General features: G+C 38.8%; 1 protein-coding gene across 1 annotated transcript in view; it reads left to right on the top strand.

Annotated features, from left to right (window-relative positions):
- LOC113096379 (protein patched homolog 1-like) overlaps window positions 1-27,150 on the top strand; it is a 54,643-nt gene that overhangs the window by 16,069 nt on the left and 11,424 nt on the right. Inside the window, exons 3-17 of the mRNA XM_026261759.1 lie at window positions 3,250-3,439; window positions 3,655-3,724; window positions 3,832-3,923; window positions 6,042-6,240; window positions 6,427-6,548; window positions 7,723-7,870; window positions 11,245-11,376; window positions 12,830-12,985; window positions 13,070-13,168; window positions 15,732-15,857; window positions 19,374-19,492; window positions 21,483-21,969; window positions 22,234-22,543; window positions 23,944-24,086; window positions 26,667-26,850. Coding sequence (XP_026117544.1) covers window positions 3,250-3,439; window positions 3,655-3,724; window positions 3,832-3,923; window positions 6,042-6,240; window positions 6,427-6,548; window positions 7,723-7,870; window positions 11,245-11,376; window positions 12,830-12,985; window positions 13,070-13,168; window positions 15,732-15,857; window positions 19,374-19,492; window positions 21,483-21,969; window positions 22,234-22,543; window positions 23,944-24,086; window positions 26,667-26,850 — 2,577 coding nt within the window. The remainder of the gene's footprint in view (window positions 1-3,249; window positions 3,440-3,654; window positions 3,725-3,831; window positions 3,924-6,041; window positions 6,241-6,426; window positions 6,549-7,722; window positions 7,871-11,244; window positions 11,377-12,829; window positions 12,986-13,069; window positions 13,169-15,731; window positions 15,858-19,373; window positions 19,493-21,482; window positions 21,970-22,233; window positions 22,544-23,943; window positions 24,087-26,666; window positions 26,851-27,150) is intronic.

Raw genomic sequence — 27,150 nt, 5'->3', positions numbered from 1 at the left:
GTGACAGTGCTCACAGTCTCTCTATTTTTCATCGTCGTTGTTAACAGTTCTGTCTAATACTAATGGAAGTCTGTCTAACAATCACATAGAACTTTTAAAAAAAGGAATTAATGTATACAGAAAGTATTATAATGATTGTTTTTAAATTAGGCCTATTAGTAATAGAAAGGCAAACATTATAATACTTTATTAGCATTAGCATCTCAGCATTAAGCAAATATGCATTTATATAGTTTAAACAAATCTTTGAATGACTAAAGCACATTTAATTTCAAAAACCTTGCAAACTTCGTCAAATCCAGCTGTAAGATCTTGTGAAGTGTGGTGTGTATGTGTTTCCAGCATGATCACGTGTTCTCTGCATGATGGTCAGTCCATGTGAATTGAATGCTTTAACCTTTAAACTCATGATTTCAAATTATGCTACACTTTATGCATTTGCCCACTGTCATATTCATGTCATTTTCACTGTGTGCTGTATTTAAAATGAGGGTTACCCTTGTTTTATTTGAAAAAAAAAAATTATTCCCGATGCACACAATACTGAGCACCCTGTTGGTTACAGTGTTTACTTTTTTATTTTATTTTATAATTGTATAAAATATTTATGTATTTGTGTAAAATACTGTCATCTAAAGTATAAGCATATTTCTTTTACACATTTCCTTGTAAATTATTTCAAATTTCTTAAATATGAATAATAATATATATTTTTTAAATCATATATGCTTTATATCGGCTATCGGCCCCCCGCTTTCCAAGATATCGGCATCGGCTGTCAAAAAACATGTATCGGTCGACCACTAGTATTAATTACCTGGTTCAGAAAAACTGTGAAGTCCTTGTGAACCATGTTACCTGCTTCTCTAGGGTGCTTGATCCTGGAAACGGAGAAGTCTTCTATTCTCGGAGGTCAGGTAGAGAGCGCGTGAAGAATCGACAGCTTTGAGAGTCAGACTTGGACGGTGTTCAACAGGCCGCTTTGAAAGGCTGCTTTTGTCGCTGTTCTTGTGCAGAGCTTATGTGTGCCACACAATGACTCTTCTGCACCAGCTCAATAAAGCAGCCAAGCTCTCACACACACGTGTATGCTTACAGACGTACTTCTGTGCACACTCATAACTCTAAAGCCTGGATTTGAAGGCTGTGAAGAAGACTGCAGGTGTTAAAGGGTGTACTGAAAGGCAGTTTGGAGTCAAGTTAACAGGACATACGGGAGCCTGTACATGTGTTAGCGTTTCCTTTCATCAAGGCTGGAGGATATGATTGATTATGATGAGTCTGTGCTTGACCCTGTGTGACGACAGTGAAAGTTATGACCGCCTGTCACTGAAGAATTCTGACTGACTTTTTATCATGCTTCTTGGTTTCTTGAGGGTTTTTCAACTGCTTATTTATGTTAACAAGCAAATAAATGAATTATGCAATCATTATTCCTCACCACATGTGAGTTGTAGCTTGATGAATTGAATGTGATAAGCTAAAAATACAGTTTACTGTGAAATAATACAGAGAAAATGTCTTTGCATGCAAAAAAAAAAAAACATACTTTACAATTAGTGTCATCTGGGTTGAAAAACAAATGACTCTTACTAGTCGATTCTTTTAATGAATTGAATCACTTTTATGAATGTTTTGCCAAATTAAGTCTACATGTTTTTTAAGTGTATGTCTAATATAATTCAGTTTTAATAAAATACATTTAAATTTGATTTTAAAAAGTCTAACTTAATTGTATTATAAACATCAAACTGAATGAATATAACTTATCTAATTAAAATATAAATAACAAGTCCACGATTAAAAATTGTCATATCGCACACCCCTACAACACATTAAAGGGTTAGTTCACCCAAAAATCTAAATTATGTCTTTAATGACTCACCCTCATGTCATTCCAAACCCGTAAGACCTCCGTTTATCTTTGGAACACAGTTTAAGATATTTTAGATTTAGTCCGAGAGCTCTCAGTCCCTCCATTGAAGCTGTGTGTACGGTCTACTGTCCATGTCCAGAAAGGTAAGAAAAACATCTTCAAAGTAGTCCATGTGACATCAGAGGGTCAGTTAGAATTTTTTTGAAGCATCGCAAATACATTTTGGTCCAAAAATAGCAAAAACTATGACTTTATTCCGCATTGTCAAAGATTGACTCGTTCTTGAGTCAAGAACCGGTTGCATTGGTTTTCGGATCACCAGTAGTTCTTTCGGACAGTTCCGGTTCTTTTGCGCTCAACGTAATGGCATCATTGGTGATGATTTCCCTTGATTCAAGACTTTGGTTTACCTGGGCACATAACATTAGCACAGAATCAGTTAAGAATCAATCAGCCAAAAAAAACTGTTCGGTACAGATGCTCTGTGTGTCAGTCTGCTACACGCTGAATCACACATGTGCAGTATCATCAGCTCCTCTGTTCTCGAATCGGATGCGTCTGACAGAAACGGTTCTTGACTAGAGAACGAGTCAATCTCGGCTCGGTGTTCATGTTCAGTTCTCTCTTCACAGCAGTTCAGTCAGTGTACTGTTTGAGTAAATGAATTACTCCGGGATATTGGTTTGTTTTAACTTAGAGGGAGTGTCAGCCACATTAAAAAATAGTTAACAGTTTAAGTAATTTGTGGATTTATGCTTATTGGAGACGCGAACCATTTCAAACGATTCAGTTGGATTTGGTGAACTGGTTCAAGAAGATCCGGTTACATCGAATGATTCGTTCGCGAACCAGATATCACTAAACTGCAGTGTTTTGAAATCTCACAACATACCGGAAGAGAAGACAATGCTGAATAATGTCGTAGTTTTTGCTATTTTTGGACCAAAATGTATTTTCGATGCTTCAACAAAATCTAACTTACCCTACTATGTGACATGGACTACTTTGAAGATGTTTTTCTTACCTTTCTGGACATGGACAGTATACCGTACACACAGCTTTAATGCAGGGACAGAAAGCTCTCGGAATAAATCTAAAATATCTTAAACTGTGTTCTGAAGATAAACGGAGGTCTCACGGGTTTGAAACAACATGAGGGTGAGTTATTAATGAGATAATTTAGATTTTTGGGTGAACTAACCCTTACTGTGGAGTTTGAAGCAACATTTAGGCCTAATGTTGCATTTAATCCCTCTTTTCTCCATATTATTATTTCCTGTTACCTCTTAAATCTGCTTCTAAATAAAAATACTAAAAGGTTATAGAGAATCATCTGAAAGTCTTCTCCATCACTTTTCTTCTCCGTTTCACAGTGGGCGGCAGGGTGAATCAGGAACTCAAATACACGCGGCAGAAGATCGGAGAGGAGTCCATGTTTAGGCCTCAGCTCATGATACAGATGCCACGACAGGAAGGTGCTAACATTCTGACTGTAGAGGCGCTGAAGCAGCACCTCGACTCTGCAATAAAGGCCAGCAGAGTGCAAATTTACATGTACAACAGGTAACGGCACAACAGCTTCTGAACAGTTATTTCTCTTTGGGTATTTGACATGTAACATGTAATTGGACTTTTTTTATCAACCATAATTATAGGTTAAAATTTGGGAAAGTATGTATTTTAAATCCTGTAACTGGTCACTATTTCCTTAACGTTTTCTGCTTTAATGGTAGTTCACAAGATTATAGTTCAACTAATTTCCACTGTTGTGTTTTCAGGCAATGGAACTTGGAACATTTATGCTACAAATCAGGGGAATTTGTTACAGAAACCAATTTTGTGGACCAGGTATGTGAGAATGGTTACAATATCTTTTTAAACATTGACGTTTAATAGAAAATTCAGAGGAGGGCCTCTAAGGGCTTGTTACAATAATAGAGCATTTAACTTTTCAGATTATAGAGAAACTGCACCCATGTCTGATCATCACTCCTCTAGACTGCTTCTGGGAAGGTGCTAAGCTACATTCAGGAACAGTCTACCTCCCGTAAGTTACACACACCTTTCTGTATTTGCTTGGAGCCTGTAATGTTTGATCCTGTCCCAGCTGGCTCTTGTCATCAAAGTTGATTTGCCAGAAAGGCCATTTTCATACACTAAATACTTCACTGACATGTCCTTCCTGTGAATAGAGCCATGTTGAAAACCAATAAACAAGCAAAATAAATTTAACGTTTTTCCTTCCAACCAAGAGAGGTGGTGAAAAGACTAATTTACTGTGTTTATTGAATAAATGACCATTTTACGGATAAAATCAGGCAAGATTTTTAATCTGATTTAAACCAATTTTAGTCTCTGTATGGTGAAATTCAAATAATCAGTGTAACTCAGCAAGTGAAATATTAACTACGAGTTAAACAGAAACCAAAAAAAAAAAAAAATTAAAAACCACTTAGACTATCTATGCATGTAAGATTAAGTCCATAAAGTGCAGGAAGGATAATTTATTATTAAATTATACATACATACATGTAAATATATATGTATATAAAAAGTTTTATTAATCATGATTAAATACTGTGCAAAGTGGTGTTCCACAGTCTCCTATGGTATTTTCTGAAGGCCTTCATTGTGATGCTGAACCGCTCAAAACCTCACACAATTGTTCCACTTCTGCTGCTAATGTCTCATTGCAACAGTTACACTCAGTAGACAACCAGCAAGTCTGCAAAAGTTTTTCTGCCCTCCTCCCCACCCGCTCTTTCCCTCCTTCATGGATGGTAAATAAGGATTTTACTGTGTTCTGGTTGGGGGACTTGGAATAATGACTCAAGCCTGGTTAGGCACATACAATGTGGTCTGAACCGCTGCAGGCCTGCCCAAAGAGAAAGAGAGAAGCGTGAGCAGAAGAAAACACATACAGAAAAAAAGAAAGAATGATAGACCGAGGGAGAAATGAGAGAAAGATGGGGCAGGGACGGAAAGATGGAGAGGGTTTGACAGAGGAGCTGTGGAAGTGGATAGAAAGTTGGAGGGTGAACTCGGTCCGAGGAAGGCTGTTTGAGGATAGAGTCAAACGTATGGGCGAGACGGGAGACCATATAAAGATGCAGCAAGAGAAAGAGGGTGCTGAAAAATCCAACTGAGACAACATGGCAAGTAAAGTATGGGTGGTTTGTGAAACTGCTGCGCTGGGCTGTTAGTTGTGGGGAGATGCCAGGCCCTGAGTGGGATCACCCGACACGGCAGTATAATTAGAGGGGATGAAGATCAGATGAGTGGATTGATTCCATTTTCTCAAAGCTGTTATTATGGAGGCAGGCTGAAATCCAATCCCAGCTAGATTTGTGCTGCCACCGCTGTGACGTGCAAGCCTTGGGAATTCCATCCAGTCACCCTTGATCCGCTCCCGGATTGTTATGCCGAACCACTTTAAGCACATGCAACATCTCATAAGCAGTGCTCAGTCCGTGCTTCTCCTTCATGGTTAAACATGCACTATCGTTCAAAGAACTTTAGGGTCAGTCGGATTTTACTTATTGAAAGAATTTAATGCTTCTATTCAGCAAGGACTTCTAAAATTGATCAGAATGTACAAGAACAAGATTTATAATGTTCCAAAAGCCTTATTTGATTTCAAATACATGCTGTTCTTTTGAAGCCTGAAAATAGTTTTACAATTTCTGCAGAAATATTAAGCAGCACAACGGTTTTCAACATTGATAATAGTAAGAAATGGTTTTCTGCAGTTGTTGAGCAATGATTTCTGAAGGATCATGTGACGCTGAAGACTGAAGTAATGATGCTGAAAATTCAGCTTTGCCATCACAGCAATAAATTCCATCTTAAAATATATTAAAATAGAAAATAATTATTTTAAATTGTAATAGTATTTCATTATATTACTTTTACAGTATTTTTGGTCAAACACAGTGAGTACCGCATTAAATAATTTGTTTTAATGTAGCAGATCAATGTCAGTTTTACAACAGTGGACCAATCCTAAGACATTTTGGAAAAAGTAAGAGTACTCAGTGTTTGCATTAGCAATGGTCTATGGAAGTTAATGTGCCTATAACCCCACTTTCAATTCAATTCCATTGTATTTGATTCTGTAAAGCCCTAAGTCCGCATCAAAAAAAATAGTTTCTTTTTTTCCCCGCAGTGGCAAAGACCCAGTGCAGTGGACCAACTTTGATCCGATGGGATTCATTGCTGAGCTGAAGATGCTGAAGTATCCGGTGGACAGCTGGGAAGAGATGCTGGTCAAAGCAGATGTTGGCAATGGCTATATGGACCGCCCCTGTCTGAATCCCTCGGACCCCGACTGCCCGTTGTCAGCTCCCAACAAGAACATGACACGGGTGAGTTCAACATACAAGGGATGACACAGAACAACTGAAAATCATTTGTGATTATTTGTTATTTTGTGTTTGGTATCTGTTTTCTGTTTTCCCAGTCTAAGGCTACAGACAAAGATTCACTAATTAAAGCAGTGTTGTTTTGCTATTTGAGCGTGTCTCAGATTTATGATCTATCATATTCTTAAGCCTTTGGACGTGGCTCGTGTTCTGACTGGTGGCTGCTATGGGCTTTCCAAAAAGTACATGAAATGGCAGGAGGAGCTTATCGTAGGTGGGACCAAGAAGAACGACAGCGGCAGACTTCTGAGGTAAGAGACAACTTTGCAAAGGGAATAAATTATTGGGAAAACCATAGAAGAGAGAGAACGGAAAAAATGAAGTGTCTTTAAGTTTGTCGCAGTTTGACAATTTTTGGGCATTACGTGGCAGTGGATAAAAGATCACTTTGTCTTTCCTTCTCTCGTATGAACTCACATGTACAGTGTGTGAGGCTTGTTTTTTGTTTCTTTCTTGGCAGATTGTAATCATTAGTAAACTGCATATTAGTATTCATTCCCACACCTTTAACTCCAAGAGCGAAACATTTCTTTCCCCAGACCTCTTTAAGCTTGAGTGGGGACTGCAGACAGAATTCAGGATCCTCATTATGAAAGAATATTGTCATGCATCCCAGAAATGTTAATACACAACAGTGGTGGTGGCGGAAAATGTTATACTAGTGGCTTTGGAATCATCCACTGTGATTTCTATGAATCTTTTCTCTCTGATAACCATGGTTTTCTGAAAAGAGAAATTCAAGGGTTTTTCTTTCAAGAAGTGTTCATTGAACAATAGTAGGTTGACAAGTCCACTTGAGGGAGTCTGTACTCTACAGTTGGGGCTGTTTTAACTCATCTGTGGAGCAGAGTGACAGGCCGCTGTTTTTCAGCATGTTAGTGGTTCGCTTTTAAAGTTTTTATCCCCAAGTAGTGACAGATATTGTCAAGACATTTTTTTTTATTACAGCATTTTTTTTTTTTTTTATTAAAAAATATTTATAATAACAAATTCAGCTGCTAAACCATTTAAAAATACTAAACCTGAAAGATTAGCATTTTAATATTGCTTTCAAAAAGTATACAATGGCATGTTTTGAGACTTACATAACGAGTTGATTCACTGAGGATATGAGTTGATTCAGTTCATGATTAAAATGATTCAGAGTAAAGAGTCTTGGGTCAATTAAGTTGATTCAGACTGATTCAGACTGTTGCCTACAACTGCAAACATTTACAGTGTCATAAACAGTGTCATCTACATTTAACCATGTCATAAAATTTCTACCAGAAATAGTAGACCATCTGGGGTCTTTTGGCATACTCTTCAATACTGGAACAATATTGGAACACATTTGTTCCAATCTCACATCTATTCAGCATTGAAACACTTGGTCAGTTTATATTGTATGTCCAGTTCACCTTTTCACTCTACTCTTCCTCGCAGTGCACAGGCCCTTCAGACCATATTCCAGCTCATGACCCCAAAGCAGATGTACGAGCACTTGAAGGACTACGAGGAGGTCTCGCACATCAGCTGGAACGAGGACAAAGCAGCTGCCATACTAAAGGCCTGGCAGAGGAGATACTCTGAGGTAAATCTCACAGGTGCTCTGTGAACGTCTAGACTGCAGTCTACTTTAGTGGAGATATTTACAGTGATTGTTTCTGATGTAGTATTTGTAGTAATTCATTATTGCATGAGGTTTACTTTGCTTAAAACTGGATCTTGTTAGGAACCATTTAGGAGGCCCAATTCATTCCTCCAGCCCAACGTTGTGTTTCCTGGAACATACACTCACATACAGTCTTGTTCAAAATAATAGCAGTACAATGTGACTAACCAGAATAATCAAGGTTTTTCGTATATTTTTTTATTGCTACGTGGCAAACAAGTTACCAGTAGGTTCAGTAGATTGTCAGAAAACAAACAAGACCCAGCATTCATGATATGCACGCTCTTAAGGCTGTGCAATTGGGCAATTAGTTGAAAGGGGTGTGTTCAAAAAAATAGCAGTGTGGCATTCAATCACTGAGGTCATCAATTTTGTGAAGAAACAGGTGTGAATCAGGTGGCCCCTATTTAAGGATGAAGCCAACACTTGTTGAACATGCATTTGAAAGCTGAGGAAAATGGGTCGTTCAAGACATTGTTCAGAAGAACAGCGTACTTTGATTAAAAAGTTGATTAGAGAGGGGAAAACCTATAAAGAGGTGCAAAAAATGATAGGCTGTTCAGCTAAAATGATCTCCAATGCCTTAAAATGGAGAGCAAAACCAGAGAGACGTGGAAGAAAACGGAAGACAACCATCAAAATGGATAGAAGAATAACCAGAATGGCAAAGGCTCAGCCGATGATCACCTCCAGGATGATCAAAGACAGTCTGGAGTTACCTGTAAGTACTGTGACAGTTAGAAGACGTCTGTGTGAAGCTAATCTATTTTCAAGAATCCCCCGCAAAGTCCCTCTGTTAAAAAAAAGGCATGTGCAGAAGAGGTTACAATTTGCCAAAGAACACATCAACTGGCCTAAAGAGAAATGGAGGAACATTTTGTGGACTGATGAGAGTAAAATTGTTCTTTTTGGGTCCAAGGGCCACAGGCAGTTTGTGAGACGACCCCCAAACTCTGAATTCAAGCCACAGTACACAGTGAAGACAGTGAAGCATGGAGGTGCAAGCATCATGATATGGGCATGTTTCTCCTACTATGGTGTTGGGCCTATTTATCGCATACCAGGGATCATGGATCAGTTTGCATATGTTAAAATACTTGAAGAGGTCATGTTGCCCTATGCTGAAGAGGACATGCCCTTGAAATGGTTGTTTCAACAAGACAATGACCCAAAACACACTAGTAAACGGGCAAAGTCTTGGTTCCAAACCAACAAAATTAATGTTATGGAGTGGCCAGCCCAATCTCCAGACCTTAATCCAATTGAGAACTTGTGGGGTGATATCAAAAATGCTGTTTCTGAAGCAAAACCAAGAAATGTGAATGAATTGTGGAATGTTGTTAAAGAATCATGGAGTGGAATAACAGCTGAGAGGTGCCACAAGTTGGTTGACTCCATGCCACACAGATGTCAAGCAGTTTTAAAAAACTGTGGTCATACAACTAAATATTAGTTTAGTGATTCACAGGATTGCTAAATCCCAGAAAAAAAAAATGTTTGTACAAAATAGTTTTGAGTTTGTACAGTCAAAGGTAGACACTGCTATTTTTTTGAACACACCCCTTTCAACTAATTGCCCAATTGCACAGCCTTAAGAGCGTGCATATCATGAATGCTGGGTCTTGTTTGTTTTCTGACAATCTACTGAACCTACTGGTAACTTGTTTGCCACGTAGCAATAAAAAATATACTAAAAACCTTGATTATTCTGGTTAGTCACATTGTACTGCTATTATTTTGAACAATACTGTACATGCAGTGTGAAGGCATTCATCTTGAGTCATAAGTAATACATGCATTCCAAAGGGGCTGTGTCTCTTGAGGTTAGGACCCAGCTGTTTAAGTGCAGTCCTTCAAAGGCATTGACTTCCCTTTTTTCACTTCTTCATACTTTAAACGCTCAGGTTAAGTGTGAGCTTGGAAAATGGGGCACATCTGCAAGGTCAGGAAAGGTTACGATAGGACAGTGTAGAAATGTATGTGCTAAACCCTTCACGTGTATTAGATGCGTTACGTTGTTGCATCGAAAGAATGACTTTTGGAAGTAGTTCAGTCCTGTTGCAAACAAATGCATTGCATTCATATTTTTCTGTTTGTAATAAGGGTAACACTTTACATTGAGGCGTCATGAGCTGACTAATGAACAACATTTTAAAAGCATTCTATGTTCATTATTATTATAGCTACATATAACAAGTTGTATGAATTAACATTAATGAATGCATTATGAACGAACATGAATGAACAAATGAATAATAGTTTAATAGTTAAACTAATAGTTTAATTTGTTAACATTAGTTAATGCAATAGGTGTTATATTAACAATATTTTTAAAGCATTCATTAAGGGTGCATAATGTTAATGTTTTTATTTTATGTATAACATTTTAAGATGTCTAAATTAACATTAATGTACTATTAACACATTTAAATTATTAATAGTATATTCACAGTAAACTTTATTTGGTAATCTTTAATTTAGTAAATTAACATGAAAATATTAAAACATTTATTAACTCTGGTTAGTTGTTAATTTATAATTGTACTATTTGTTAATTCACATGTTCGCATAATAAATGTGATTTTATACAACTTAACTTATATGTATACATGTATGCCATTATGCAAAGTTAATAAATGTTAGATAGTATTATTCATTGTTATGGTACCTAATGCATTAAGTAATGTTTACACATTTAACCTTTTTCTGAAGTGTTAGCAAAATCATTTTAGCATTCTTTAATAACAGATTTGCTCATTTATTCCTCAGTGGCAGTATTTACAGCACAGCTTGTTTTTTCTAGTGTGGGTGTCCATTGTAGAATCAGCCCATCTTGGTGTGGTGGCCCCAGCACTTGTGTGTGTGTATTAGCGTGTGTGTGGCATCTGTGTGTGTGTGTGTGCGTGCCTGTTTGACAGGACCGTCTGGAACACATTAACCCGCTCCGTACACAATCGCTTTCACAGCTGCCGTCCCATTGGTGGCTTGTGTGTGACATCATCTGGTCTCTGTTTTGTCAGCCCTGACCTCCGCTTGGCATAGGGTTTCCTTCTGGTGTGTGTGTGTGCAGGGCTGAACGTGTGCGTTTGTGGATGTGAGTGTGTGTGGGGTTTTAGGGCTGCTGAAACATTTGTGGGACTGTGATTTCCACGTTATCTAATTTGTTTCATTGCCATGAGCAAAAATACACAACAAAGAAGAGATGAGCAGTTAGAAGATGATAGAAATGGTGTAAATGATTTAATGCTAAACAACATTTTTCACTTTCTTTCTTCCGTCCTGTTTGTCCTCAGGCTGTCCAGCAGAGTGTGTCAGTAAATTCGTCTCAGAAAGTTCTCACGTTCACCACCACCACCCTGGAAGACATCCTTAAGTCCTTCTCTGAAGTCAGTGTGATCCGTATCGCCAGTGGCTACCTCCTAATGGTAAACTAACTCCTACATCTCCAGCTATTTTTTTTTTTTTTTCATGTTAAAGCACAGCCTCATTAACTATACTGTGCTTTACTCTTTTTACCTTATAAGGAATATTTATGAATCTATGAAATATGGATAATTTCATTAACATTATGTTAACGTCCATTCACACCAAAACGGTCACGACAAAGTAACACAGAGAAACCCACAGAGGTTGTTCAACCCAAAAATAAAAATTCTGTCGTCGTGTACTCACCCACAAGCAGATCCAAACCTGAATGAGTCTCTTTCTTCTGTTGAACACAAGATATTTCGAAGAATGTTGAAAACCAAACAGTTTATGGTAGCCATTGATGTGAATTTGGAACAACCTGTGGGTGAGGGAATGACGACTGGATGAAATGTCCCTTTATTTAGCATGCTTATATTTTATCTATTAGATTGCTTGGATGGTAAGAACATTTTGTAAAAGTTAAATTTCACTTATTAGTTTCATACCCTTTCAACCTACGCTGCTTTAGTCATTCACATTCAGACAGACTTACTTGTCCATTCTATCGGTTTTTAGTTGACCACCACAGCCGTTGTTTTTAAGACACAGTTCCTTTTGAATAGAAGTGCACTGTAGCGTACTTTTAAAAAAGAGTTCTTATTACTGAAAAAAACCGCTTGCAATTGCAATTAAATGCTAATGTATTATTGTTTAAATTGAAATTGATCTTATTAAATTTCGCTAGTTAAACTTAAGTGGTTTTTACCCACTAAGGTAGGGCTTAAGTACCTCTTTATATGTAATTTCTCAGTTTCTTCTATTGTCCTTGTACACATTTGCAATGAAGCTGCAATTTAGTCAATTTAAACTAAATTCACTTTAAATTCAGTATCAAATAACAAACTACAGTTAAAATAAAATTTTACACATGCATTGTTTTGTTAATCAATGCATTAAAATAAATGTGTCTGGAGAGCTTTAAATTCATTCTGTTGCACCTCCATGTAGTTATTTTTTTACGTAAACGGCCTCAAGAAATCTGTCCCATTGGGGTCAGATGCGCCTTGGACCTTTGCGACTGATAAATCAGCTGGTCAAAGCTGTGATTTACATTACGGTTACGTGTTGTTCTGTTAATGTGAGTGTTGCAAGTTAGAATTTTCTGTCAAGTCAAAAAGGCTTGTAGGACCATAAAATGTAACAACAATTGACCTAGTCCCAGAATCAGACAATCGACTGATCACTGCAGTACGATATATTGTGTTCGTAGGGATAGATGTTTTTCATTTTAAAATCGTGTTTTTCGTGCTGAAAATTCAGACTTGGTTTGTATAGGCCTTTAGTGTTGTGTTACATGCAGCCTGCCAGTGCATGCCTGACCCTGCTGTGCTGTGACCGCACTTATGAGAACAGCCCTGCGGTAACGTGATAATGTCAGATTAACGCTATAGCTATGTTATCTGTGTGCAGCTTGCCTATGCGTGTCTGACCATGCTGCGGTGGGACTGCGCCAAGTCTCAGGGGGCGGTCGGGCTGGCCGGAGTGTTGCTGGTCACTCTTTCTGTCGCCGCTGGACTGGGACTCTGCTCGCTTTTAGGCATCTCCTTTAACGCCGCTACCACACAGGTACATCACACGCATATGAACAAACCATCGGTACTGTAGCATCATTCATGCGTAACGTGCTCTTCTGTTTACATGTGCTTAAAGGTGTTGCCGTTCCTAGCCCTTGGCGTAGGGGTGGACGATGTCTTTCTCCTGGCTCACGCTTTCAGTGAGACTGGCCAGAACAAGAGGATTCCATTTGAGGTGTGTTATCCCATCCCGAACATCCTGAAAAGCAGGGAAACACACAAAAAAAAAAAAACAAGCGTTTTCTCCCACCACAAAGCCTCAGAAACGCAAATGTGACTACACATCCAAAGATAGTGTCGAGACAAGGCAGTCCGTTCAGAAATGAGGGAGCTAACATGTTATCAGGAGGAAGGGGGTATATCAATGCATACCCTCATCTTATCACTTACATAAAGGAATGTGTGTGTACCTGCCCCGGCCTGTGATGTAACTTCAAAACACTGGCATACTTTGATCTGCTGAGAGCCACTGTATGATGCGTGACTCAAGACGTTTCTAAATAAAACAGATGATAAAATGTACCATAGTAGTACCTTTGTTTTGTTTTGATTTTAGATATGGTACCAGGTTAGAACCATTGTTTCCTATGACACACTTGAAATTAACAAATAAATAACATAGTATACTTACAGTATAGACACTTGGGACAAATTTACAGATGCTCAATTCAGGACTTGTGCATTCTCTGTGAGACTTCTTTCTTTGAGCTCACATCTAAAGAATGCGCACATAGAGCCGTATTTGTGAGTGCTCGACTACCGCATGGAGTTGTGTTGCACTTTATTGCTCATAAAAGGCCAAATACATACAAAATGATGTCACAATGTCCGCCTTGATGAGTATTCATGTAAGCAGTTTATTTATACCAAACATTTTCAGTATACAGGCTATTAAATTAATGTAAACAGTTGAGAAACCAAACCTATGTGTTACAGATCCATGCATGAGGTCTTAAAGAGACAGCAACCTAAATAAACCTGCTGCCGTCTGTCATTAATGATAATTCGTACATTGAAGACTAACCAGTGTTATTTTAAAGTTAAATAGATTATTCAATTTCTTTACCTGAATATTACTGTTATACCTACCTGAAAAACTTCAAGCACAGTTAACTTTAGTTGCATCTTGTTATTATATTCATTTGTGCCATTGCTTTATCTATCCTTATTTTATTACTGACTGTTTAGTCTTTTTTAGTTCAAATATATACAATTCAGAGTTTGAAATCAAAGTTCTTTTCAAGTGTCTTCCTCACTGTTGAAATATGGGCAACATTATAAATTGTGAAACACTTTTGAGTTGTTAGTTTTACTTGCGAGATCTCATGTGTATACGTTTCCGTTGATACGTCTGTCAAGGGTATCTTTGTTTAGCTTTCGCGTGCGTTTACGTGTGGTCGTGTGTGAGAGGTGATTTAGATGACTCTTATACAGACGGGCTGAGTTCAGGCATGTATTTGCTTGTGTTTATGTGAGATTGCACAGCGTGCAGCGACACTTTTGTGTGGAAAGTAAACAGTTCCCCTGACGGAGGAGGGAGAGAGAGCGCAGAGCCCTCTTGTCTTAAAGCTCTCTGTGTGTGTGTGGTCCTGCACGTCCCTCTCTCATTCCTTCTCATTCCTTCTCCTCCTCTCTACCTCTGTGTCTATGGAGGTGGGGTTTGGAACTGTTTTCTCATGCGTCTTGAACCCTGAATGGCTTTGAAATGAGGAGAGAGAGTTTATCCTAACAAGACAGCGAGCCAATCGTGTTTCTGCACCCCGGGCTGCTTTGTTTAAAAGGATGTATCCTGCCTTTGATGGAAAATATTTCTGTGTGAGTGAGGGATAAGGAGAAGGGAGGGAAATGAATCTCTTTTTGTGTGTGTGTTTTTCCTCTCTCTAAAAATCCACATTATAGCGGGGCGAGAAAGGAAAGCTTTTCATCAGAAGTTGAGCTCATTAAGTTGTCATGGCTGGCTGTGTGATTACCAGCTCTCTTCCATGAAAACATCAGTGAGCTTAAACGCAAGTTACACCTTCACAAAAGGTGTAATGTGTCTGGCAGTGATTGAAATCATTTTTGTCAGATTAATTTTCTGTTCTACTGAAAGCCTGAGTAATTATTGACAGAAGTAATCTAGGCCTGCTGAGAGGGAAAATCGATTTTTTTATAAATTGGATTTTGTCTTACACTTAAAACTGTTAGAACTACACCTACCCAGTATTTGGTAATAACAAAATAAAAAATTTGTATTAACTATAAATGAATAATTGTTTATCATCATTTCCAGTCACTCAATTATTATTGTTCTCCAAAAACTGCAAGTGCGATTGAGATAAGAATATAGTGGTACAAAGCACCACATTCAGATGAAAAAGATTAGGTGTGTGTTTTATATCATAGTTTTGAATGAGTAACACTGAACATAAAAAGGTAAACAATTAATCGTTCTGCTGAGCTTTCCAGTACTCAAAGGAAAAAATGACAAATGCTTATCCCTAGTAGTGAACATTGCTACTCACTTCACATGTGAACAGGTTAGCCAATCATACCAGAGTCATGCATGTACAATAGCAATAGCAAAAACAACCAGTTTACTTCTTTAAGAGTCTGAGAGAAGGTGGAAAATGGACTTGAAAAGCTAATCTGTTTGGTGCAAGAATCCTTCACTAACATTATAAGTAAACTCTGGTGGTAAGAATAATATTCTTGCTGTTGATTTGATGACATTGTGGTGTTTTTTTCTTCTTCTTCAGGACCGCACTGGTGAATGTTTGAAGAGGACTGGGGCTAGTGTAGCTTTGACTTCCATCAGTAATGTGACGGCATTTTTCATGGCTGCTCTTATTCCAATCCCAGCACTCCGAGCTTTCTCCTTACAGGTTTGTGTGTTTCGTTTTCATATTCTTGAACAGGAATGCAGTTCAGATTGCTTCTCTGTAGCAATTGTGTGCTTGTTTGTATTACTAATGGATGTTTGCTGAAATTTCCCATGCCCGTACCAGCTCTTTCTTTGTTCTTTGTGCGTGCGTGTTCCATACCTTCATTGACTCCAGATTTGTACACATGACTTTTATTGATTTCATTCATCAAACTGAGCATGTGACAGGTTGAACAAGCTGGCGTGGCCCATAACCCCCACTTTGGCATGTGGTTAGTGGTATGGCCCCCTAAATGTGCAGATTGTGGGCATGTAACTCAATCTGGGAGTGGGGGTGGGTTGTATGGGTTGTTGTTGTTCCACACATCTGCGGTTTATTTATGACTGCAAGGCTGTGGAAGTGACAGAGGAAAGAGCCTAAGCAAGAGATCTGTCCGCAACCTATTCCAGACTTCAATCAGGTTACAGGGAGAGCTGAATTAAAATTCTGTCATCATTCATTCTCATGTTGTTTCAAACCTTTGTGACTTTTTCTTCTGTTGGACATAAGTTTAGTTTGGTCTTTTTTTTAGTGACTCAAATAAATGAAATTCACTAGTTATGTATGGAGATAAATGGAGAGTTCTAGTCAATAAATACTTTACATTTTTGTCTTTGCTCTCACAAATCTATTGCAAGCCTGCAGAAGACCTTAGATAATAGAATATTGAGTCATATGGACTACTTTTACAAATACATTTATTAATTTGCCTTTTAAGTAAACCGACTTACAGTTGAGGAATACAACAAGTGATGTATCATAAGATATCAATAAACTCAGGAAGTGCCTCTAATACAAGGTTTCAGTCATCATTAAAAATAGTAAAAAGCTAGGACACTTCTGGTTCTTTCACAAACTTTGTGAAGATTAAGAACTCCGTTTCCCCTTCATTGTAAAGGCATGGATGATTTTCTACAACAACAAAAAAAAAAAGTAACTCTTTTCACCATTAGATATCTGAAGCCTAATCACCCTCACATGAAACACACACACACACACACACTCAGCACTTAGACTGCTAAATCCTTGAACTTTAGGTAAAGAAACCTCGCCATCATCCACATAACCTGCACAGCTGCACGGAGGCAGACGCAGAGATTTACACACTGATGCCTTGTTCTGTTCAACAAACACGTTCACTCAAATCTCAGCTTAAACCTACAGATACCTCCACTTTTGCAGGACGCTTTGATCCTAAAAGCAGAACTGCAAGTGTATAGTGTTTGTGTCTGTTTGATGATTGCATATTTTCAGAAAAATGATGTGCGGGATGAGCCTGCCGACCACACGCAAGATGTGGCTCACGCCTAAACATGCACTTGTACAGCGTTGTAGATCTAGTATTAGGATGTGTGGATTGATGTCTCACACACATCTGTCAGACACACTCGCTGTTTTTCGCCGCAGCGCACTCCAACTGGCACCTGTTCAATAGTGCCTGAAAACACTCATCTTCAAAACCGCTGAGAACACATGCACACACACACACAGCGAAGAGATACTACTTTTGTAAACTGTGTTATTTTTTGCTATAACAGTGTCTGTTTTCAGCTTTAGTGTCCAAATGTGTTTACTCCAGCTGTTGTGTACAATTGTGTTTACTTTAACATTTGGGTCCAAAGATGTTTACTTAAGCTTTTGTCAATTATTTTTGCCTCAGCCTCTCCAATTTGAGGAAAATGCTTAAAAATGACATTGCCTGCTATTTAAAGTACCTCAAATATTAAAGTTGCAGGACAAAATAAATAGTCAAACTTACTCATTTATTCTAACTTTCAAAAGTTTGGGGACATTAAGATTGTTTTAAATAAAAGAATACTTGAATTCATTCAAGGATGCATTAAATTGACATGGAAGACATTTATTGTGTTACATATATATTCAATTTCAAAGAAATGCTGTTCTTTTAAAATTGCTATTCATCAAATAATCCTTAAAAAAAAACTGTGTAACGGTGGTGTAACATATCATTTTTAAATTGCAGTGTAACATAATTGGTGCTCATTATTCCCAAAGAAAAAAAAGTTTGTCTTGATTTAAATATAGTAAATTACCCACTTCGATAACATTACATTTTTATTTATTTATTTTTAATTTACATTACAGAAGTAAATGGGTTGTGATAGGGCTGGGCGATATATCTAGTCAGAAAATCTGGTTCTGTGATAACCGCTAAATTGCCATCACCTGCTTTCAAATGGAGCGGCATTTAATAGACAGAGCCATAGATCACTGACAAGCTACGCAATATTGCGTTCATATTGCGTATTCATCAAAGGCGATAACAAACGCGATATTGCATAGCTTGTCAGTGATCTACGGCTCTGTCTATTAAATGCCGCTCCATTTGAAAGCAGGTGATGGTGATTTAGCGGTAATCACTTACCAGATTTTCGGACTAGATATCGTTAGATATATCGCCCAGCCCTAGGTTGTGATTACTATTTCAGGTTGGTGCTATTTCTCCGTTTTAATCCTGTTATGGTTCAGATTGTGTTTAGATTCTTCTGTCTCTATTTAGCACTGTTTTTGGCACCTTCCTCTCTTTCAGTCTCTTTATCTTTTTTTTGGCAGCTTAAAAGCGGGCGCACATGTCAGGCCTAACAGATCTCACTGTACAGAGTCACTCACGCACATTCTCTCATATGTTTTCTCTCTGTTCCTCTCATGGGTTGAAAGATTTGATATTGTGCTGTCTAATGCAGTGACATTCACACTTTTTTAGTGTGGACAAAGTGTCTAAATACTTTTTGGAGTTGCTTTCTATACATGAGTGTCTCTCATTGTGTCTCGGCTCTGTCAGGTTGAGCTGCTCTCTGGGTGGTCTGGCAGTCTGACATTGTTCAAACCACCACCCATAAAAAATACACCCTAACTAGGGCAGGCATGCTCCAATCTGCCCTCTCCCTCTGTCTTCCTCAGTTTCTGGCTTTCATCGTCACATAACTTTTTTTCCAGTTACTCTTCTAACATTAGATATTCTGCAAGCTTAAACCAAATAAATCAGAGTGAAATGTTTCAAATCACTCGTTTTCTTTCTCCACACTATTTAGCAGCTTTTGGCTCGGTGAAGTCTTTTTAGTGAGCTTGTGATATATAGGCTCTGAAAGAAAGTGGCTGTTTCCCAAGGTCAAGAGAGCTAGCTGAACAGAATCTAGCTGAACTCTAAACATTTATTTTTTTCCCCCCAGTTTTTCATATGTAAGGGTGTGGATTGAATTATGAATTTGATATCAATGTGATTAACATTTGGACATTTAGGTGGGCTTCACCTAAAGTGGATGAGCCCAAGTTTAATTTTGGAATGGCAAGAGTTGTGTTTTTTATTTGTTTGTCATTCGTCTCTTCTGAAGAAGATAATGGTCTAAAATTGAATTTGTTGGGATCATTGCGGTTTTGGCATAGACCTTCTGCAGATGTGTGGTTGTCAATGTATGTGTGTGAATATGTGCTTGACATCTTCATTTTCTCTCTCAGGCGGCAGTGGTCGTGGTTTTTAACTTCGCTATGGTGCTGCTCATCTTTCCTGCCATCCTCAGCATGGATCTGTACCGCCGTGAGGACCGCCGCTTCGACATTTTCTGCTGCTTTGTCAGGTAGCACACATTTAACTGGCTAAAAGAAGATGTATCATAAATATGTTGCAAAGGGGTGGAACATTTCTGGTACAAATTTGGGAATTTTTTTGAAGAAAAGCATGATTTAATTAACTTATTAACCATTTTTACATTGAAGTCCTCAAATGTCCTTATGGGGATGTTTTTGTCCCTTAAGTATTGTAAAAAAAACACATTAATAATACAAACACTACTGTTCAAAAGTTAAGTTCAAAAGTTACGATTTTTAAATATTTATGAAAAGAATAATAGTAGAATAATAATAGTAAAACAATAATATTGTGAAATATTAGTACTATTTAAAATAGATGTTTTGTTTTAATGTATTCCTGTGATGCACAGCTGAATTTTCAGCAGCCATTACTCCAGTCCTCAGAGTCACATGATCCTTCAGAAATCTAGAAATCAGAAGTCTAATTTGCTGATTTGCTGCGCAAGAAACATTTCTTTATATTATCAATATTAAAATAGTAGTTGTGCTACTTACACAGTGTACTGTACACACTCCCACTGCCATACAAGTATCCATCTTTCTCTGAGGTCAGGGTGAGATATGATTTTGTGATCTTTCCAAACAAATTAATTCAGATCATATATACAACAGCCTGTTATGATACTGAGTGCAGTATAAACATCTCAATTAAGAATCAACCTGCCCAAACATCTATACTTTATGTGCATATGTGTGTGTGTTGATGTTTATCTCTGTCTGAGGCCCCGGGCCCTCAAATAAGACATGCTGTTGCCTCTCCCGCTTGCTGCAACATTCTTGGTGTCTGATGAGAGAGAGCAATAGAAAGCAAGTGGGCTATAGGCACATACTTTACCTTCTTAGTCATACCCCCAAACTCTTGCAGGAAATTAAACCTGAAGCCTAAACTTTCACCATGGTTGAAACGTTTGCTTTCTAGTCACTGACGCTCACTCGCTTCTCAGCTGTAACTGCTCTCGACTGGAAAGCTGATTGCGGTTGTATTTACACTCATTTGCATGAGCGCTCAAGAGTAACGAGTTGCCACATCTAACGGACGTTCACAAACTCACTCACTAACTCTCCATCCAGTTAAAAATCATGGAAAAGAGACTAGCTCTGTTACAAAACCTAGGAAGCATGCTAACCGTCACTGACTTAGAGCCGCATACGGCGCCCCGCACAGGAAACTCAACTTTCACATGATTTCAGTAGAGGCTGATGTTAGTATGTTGCTAAGCTAAGAGCATGATAATATGATAATAATAAAAATGCATGGCACATGCAAATGAGGGGTAAAATAATCCTTGTCCAGTATGCTGGATTAATTTTTTTAATGCTGCATCTGCATCTAATGCTGGCCAAGAATTCAGACAGGAATAAAAGGAACTATTAAGAACCAGAACGTAATCTGATATAATGAGATTTCATCTGCAACAACATTGTACTTTTATAAAGATACATTAGTCCATAAACTTTGAAATGCTTTATTATGCAAACACGTGAGGAGAGTTCATTGTAAGAATGACCCACGACTGGCAGTCATTGTGCTGCTTCTTCATAAATAAACTGAAATATGCAGTGTAAATGACAAAATGACTGACAGGCTAGTTTACGACAACAGAATGCATGTTAACTGTTGAAGACAAAATTATGACGTTATAGTATGTCCCAAAACATACATAAACTTCTTTGACACTCAGAAGTATCTAATTTCTTCACATAGCAAGTTCATCTTTTTTGTGCATAAAGTAACTAGGCAAATTGGGACGGCTCACAACTGACCATCTCGCCTACATCTCGCATATCATTATTTATTTATTTTTACATCTTTTGTGGTAAATAGTCGCCTATACATACCAACTTTTTCCAGCTCCTCTGGATCATTTCCTGTGTTGTTGCGATTATAAATTGATATTGCAGGTAATTCCACACATAATCGACTGTTACATGGTGCTTTTGTTTTACTGAAATGCTCTTTCTCTTTCTTTCCTTTAGTCCTTGCGCTAACCGGGTAATCCAATTGGAGCCGCAGGCGGCGTACGCTGACTCCTCTGCTAAATCCAGTCGCTACAGCCCTCCACCCTCCTACAGCAGCCGCAGCTTTGCCCAGCACACCCAAATCACCATGCAGTCCACCGTACAGCTGCGCACAGAGTACGACCCCAGAACACAGGCCTACTACACCACGGCCGAGCCCCGTTCTCATATCTCCGTTCAACCCTACGCCCCCAATCCCAATCCCAACCCCAACCCCAACCACAACAACAACAATAACCACAACAGCAGCAGCAGTGCAGGGCCAGGACTGACTTCTGATACCGCATCAAACCAGAGTCCCGACGGTGCAAGCTCCACACGAGACTTGCTATCTCAATTCGGGGAGTCGAGTTTACGCTGTCTGGAGCCGCCATGCTCACGATGGACATTTGCATCGTTTGCTGAGAAGCACTATGCGCCATTTTTGCTGCAGCCTACAACAAAGGTGAGGATAAAATTTTGTTTTGCAACTTTACACATTGTGCAATTGGAAGTGGGATTTCGTATTCCAGTGATGAGCTAATCTTCTGGCAGTTAATGAGCACCAGTGTATCCTTTTGAGCTGTGTCATTTTGTGAGTCAAAGCCTTCGGAAAACCACAAACACCTCAAACAGGGCAGAACTTTGTCATAAGATGCTAAAGCAGCAGTAACTTCAGATGTAGCCAAACCCTGACTCATATCTGTCTTTTTGTGTGTGTTTCTATCAGGTGGTGGTGATTTTTCTCTTTTTGGCACTGCTTGGGGTCAGTCTGTATGGCACAACATGTGTCCGGGATGGTTTAGAGCTGACTGACATTGTGCCACGAGAGACGGGCGAATACGACTTCATCCGTGCCCAATTCCGCTACTTTTCCTTCTACAACATGTACGTGGTGACCCAGAAAGCTGACTATGCACAGATCCAGCCTCAGCTCTATGAGCTGCACCAACGCTTCAGCACTGTGAAGTACGTCCTGCGGGAGGACAACGGCCAGCTCCCACACATGTGGCTGCATTACTTCAGAGACTGGCTGCAAGGTAATACGCTCAGATGTTCAATCAATCAGTCCAGACCAATTGGTGGAGGACAAACCCAAGGGCCAAGCCTTTAACTAAACTGCAGAAGGTCTGGTCATATTGATTGTAGCTCCTATTTTGGTCCACAAGCTGGGACACCTGAAGCACAATAGTGCTATATGTCAACGTGCTGCCCACAAGACTATCACGCCAAATGTAGAATGAAAAAAATAATAATAATTAATTAACTATTCAACTTTGCCATCACAGGAATAAACTACATTTTAATATGTATTAAAATAAAAAAACATTGTAAATTCTAATAATGTTTCACTATATTATGGTTTTTACTGTATATTTGATCAAATAAATCAAAAGAAAGTTCAATAAATTAAAAAGAATAAGTGTCTTATTTTAAAAACAGCTACAAAAATCCCAATAGCTCTTTTGCCAATACATAATAACATTTTATCCAAAAGCATTGAGTTGTACAAAATGCTTCATTTTTACAGACTGTTTTGATTTCCAGACAGTGCCTTGCTTTGTTGGAGACAAGTTTTACCTCAATTTTACCACCATCAGATCATCTGTTTCTCACAAACATCACTCACGCTTCTAAACCTCCAAATCTGTAACACATTTAATGTCTTAAAACGGATTAGGAGCCGAGAGTGAGTCTTAAATGGAGAGATTAAAAACAGAGAGTGAAAATATGGAAAAAAGAAAGACCGAAACAGTCTGGGGACAAAAGAAATACAGTTTTGGTGAGAGTGGAAAAAACAACAAAAACAAGATTTGGAGATACAGGGCATGTCCCTGCAACATCTTTTCCCTTGTGGCCTCCTCGACAGAGGCTTCTTTCAGAATGCCGTATCTAATCCCAGACGGGCCATATTCAAAAGCAAACCTTGTTTTGCCCACTTTCTCTCTCACAGCTCCTCTTTTAAAAAGGCATTCCTTGTCTCCAAACGGCTTCTGTCCAGATGGAGTTTGGGTGGCATGTACAGACTTGCTTTGTCGCTTTCAGCTCAGCCAACCAGAACCTCAAACATCATTGGTGTTTTCCAATCACTTTCTTTATTTAATCTTTTCAGCACTCTCAGTGGACCACATGTTTTATTTTTCAGTGCAGGGGCAGCAAATCTATGTGTGCGTTCACTTTGTGTATGTCTGTGCGTAAAGGCTTCAGTAAAGGCTGCTCCAGAGAGGGTGGAGAGCTGTCTTTAATATTGTGGTTTGAAATGGCTCGACAAATTGGTCACAGACAGTGAGGAAGAGGGAGAGAGAGAGCAATGTGAAAGAATCGGACCACTGGTGTTGAGGGGAGAGAGGTGGAGCTGAGCAAGGACTGAGAGGAGAAGTTAACATGGTTTATGTATATACTGAACAAGATCCTCAAAATAATTTGTGTTTCTGGACAGGTCTGCAGGAGGCCTTCGATAAGGATTGGCAGACTGGTAGGATCACTCAGGGGAACTACAGGAATGGCTCTGATGATGGCATCCTGGCCTACAAACTCCTGGTGCAGACCGGCCGCAGAGAAAAGCCAGTCAACATGAACATGGTAAGAAACCAACTAGACATGAGTAGGATCACATATATTTCAATGCAACTCCAGTTTTTATAGATCGAATCTGTGAAAGTGTCTTGGCGAAGTATGGTGTCCCATACTCGGAATCTGTGCTCTGCATTTAACCCATCCAAGTGCACACACACACACCTGGAGCAGTGGGCAGTCATTTTTGTTGCGGCCAAAAGGTTCTCACCTCAATCGTTGTATTGAGGGTGGAAGAGAGCGCTGTTTATTCACTCCCCTACCTACCTGAGACTCGAACCTGCGACCTTTGGGTTACAAGTCCTACTCTCTAACCATGAGGCCACGACTGCACAACTGTATATTCTGTTACTGAATATTTTCACCCAGTAATGCTACATAAACATTTTTTGACACAAAATCTTTAAAAAGAATGTTATTTTTATATCTATTATATAATTGTTGATGATAATAATAACAATAATGGCTTCTTAATTATTATTGTGTAATATTTCATTAATATTTATTAAGATTTTTTTTTAAGTTATTGTCATTTTTATATTATAATTTATTTTTGATTCTACTACTAATAATAATGACTAAATTATGAGTGTGAGATATTATTACATTAGTATTTATTTATTAATGTTATATTAATTTGGATATTATTTTGATAATGATAATAATAATAGATCCTGACCTTTGCTGTTCCTCCGTGGTTCACATACATGATCAACAAGTTTATGGCAATCTCTGGTTGTGTGTGGCGATGACTGAAGGGTGCTTGGGTAAATATGTCTTTAGCATCGGTGTCAGGGTTTATAACCATGTTATAATGTCCATCTATGTCTGTCCTCATTCTCTCTCTCTCTCTCTCTCTCTCTTTCTCTCTATGATTGCTTTACCAAGCACAGGAATTTAAAGCTCTCAATGGGGCCGCAACTTGCTTCTGAAAAAGCAATTAAGTCTGCATTTAAACCATTTGTTCCACTTTCTTGCTGCAGGCCTAAAGCTCAGCATATACAACTTTTTCAGGACTTGTACAGAGGGGTCTTGTCAAGAAGAAACCCCTGCACACACACACACACACACACACAGACACACGTCACACTGACGAAACCTCAACAGGTTAACACATTAACAGTTTCCAGTTGCTACTCAGCATGAAATGTCAGGCAAGAGGAGAGCAAAAATACGAAAAATATAAAGCATACCACATGCCAGAGGTGCTGGAGGGTGAGGAGGAGTGGAGCAGACGGCTGTGAGAGATTGCGTGTGTTTGAGAGTGTGTCGTCTTTCCGGGTAATTGGCAATGCACACATAAGGACAGAAATTATTAGCATTTTTGTTGTTTTCAAGTGGTCATTATTGTGCTGAACCATTGCCAGTAGAATGGAAAAGAAAAGCCAGCCGATCTGTGTTGGTGTGCGGCCCTGTGATGTCATTTCCTCTGCCTGTGAGGGAAGAGGGGCGGCAGTGAGCCAGGAGGCCGCCTGCTTCGCACTGTGTGCTTCCCGTGACAGCTTGAAGACATACAGTTGTTGCGCATCCTGCTGCTTAATGCAATCCAGATCTTTGGAATCCAAGTCCGCTTCTTTTTTTTTCTCCTGTCTCTCGCTTATGCCCTTCTCTTGGAATTGCTGCCATGTCCCCTCTCGCTGGATACAGAGACGGGAATCACATGCTGCCGCTCTCATTCTGGTCACCATCAAAGTCATACGGCTTTGGAGGACTTTCATTTTTTCCCCACATCTGACAATAAAATAATTATTTATTATTATTGAAATATATTACATAGAAAACGAATACAGTTAAACATCTATTTTTATTTTTTATTATAAAGTTAAATGTCTTGTTTTTTGTCCTTATCTACTAATTTTATGTATTTATCTTTTCTTTTTTTATTGAAAAGCAATAGTTTAACATCTTATAATTTTCTGATATTGTTTTATGGTTACAATGAAAACCAGTACATGGTTTTATAGTTCATAGTTCAGGATCTTTGGATATTGTGTTATTTCAAGTCATTTTACTATCTAAAACCCTATATTGCCTTAATGGCAGAAGCCGTATGTGGCGCCGGGCATTGTGGGTATCTGTAGGGGTCTGGAGAAGCGAGTGTTTGCAACATTTGTACAGATGTTGTGTTATTTTTATAGCTCGCCTCCATTTGCTGGGTGGCATTTCCTCCAGTGTTAACAGCAAGGTTAACTGCACACAGACGCGCTCAGGGACTCTGGCCAATTTTTTTATTGTTACACTAACTCAAGCTATTTTTCTCTCACTCACTCTCATTTCTACCCCTCACCCCACCCCAAACACACACACACACACAGTGACCCTCAACTCCTGACTGGGAGACCAGATTTATTTTCTTGAGGAGCATGTATGGCATTGAGTGTGATGCCGTAACGACTTTGCCTTCACAGGAGGCAGCTAGCTAAGTGCTTGGCAAGAAGTGAAGCATTGAGACATTACTGCAGTGCTAGTGGGCATTCACAATACTCACTTATATAGTGTATAAACATTGGTGTACATACTTATTCATTTTAGCAAACGAGCCGTATTGTTTGAGCAGTTTCTAATTCTCCATTTTCTTTTTATCACCAGCTAACTAGGCAGCGTTTGGTGAGCGCCGATGGAATCATCAACCCAAATGCCTTTTACATTTATTTAACTGCCTGGGTGAGCAACGACCCAGTGGCTTACGCTGCATCCCAGGCCAGCATTCGCCCGCACCCTCCTGAGTGGCTCCATGACAGGACAGACTCCATTCCTGTCAGCAGACTCAACAGTGAGTACTTCCTGGTTCATCTGTCACCAAGTCCTCAATGCAATATGCTACATTTTTGACCGTGTCCTGTTATCTTTAGCTCCTTTGTGTTGTGAGCACATCAGTTTCATTCCAGATAGCAGCAGAGGGGATTAATGCATTCATTGGTTTGGTTACACTTGGTTTGCACTGGTGGTTATGAAGTTTAGACATCCTAAACCTGTGAATAAACTTGCTGTAATTTGGAGAATTTTCATATATTTAGGCCTTATTTATTCTGTAATGTTACGTATTTCAGATTAAAACAGGACATTAAATAAT

This window comes from Carassius auratus, unplaced genomic scaffold (assembly GCF_003368295.1).
Source record: "Carassius auratus strain Wakin unplaced genomic scaffold, ASM336829v1 scaf_tig00215912, whole genome shotgun sequence".
Taxonomy (NCBI): Eukaryota; Metazoa; Chordata; class Actinopteri; order Cypriniformes; family Cyprinidae; genus Carassius; species Carassius auratus.
This window is presented reverse-complemented; position numbering and strand designations above follow the sequence as displayed.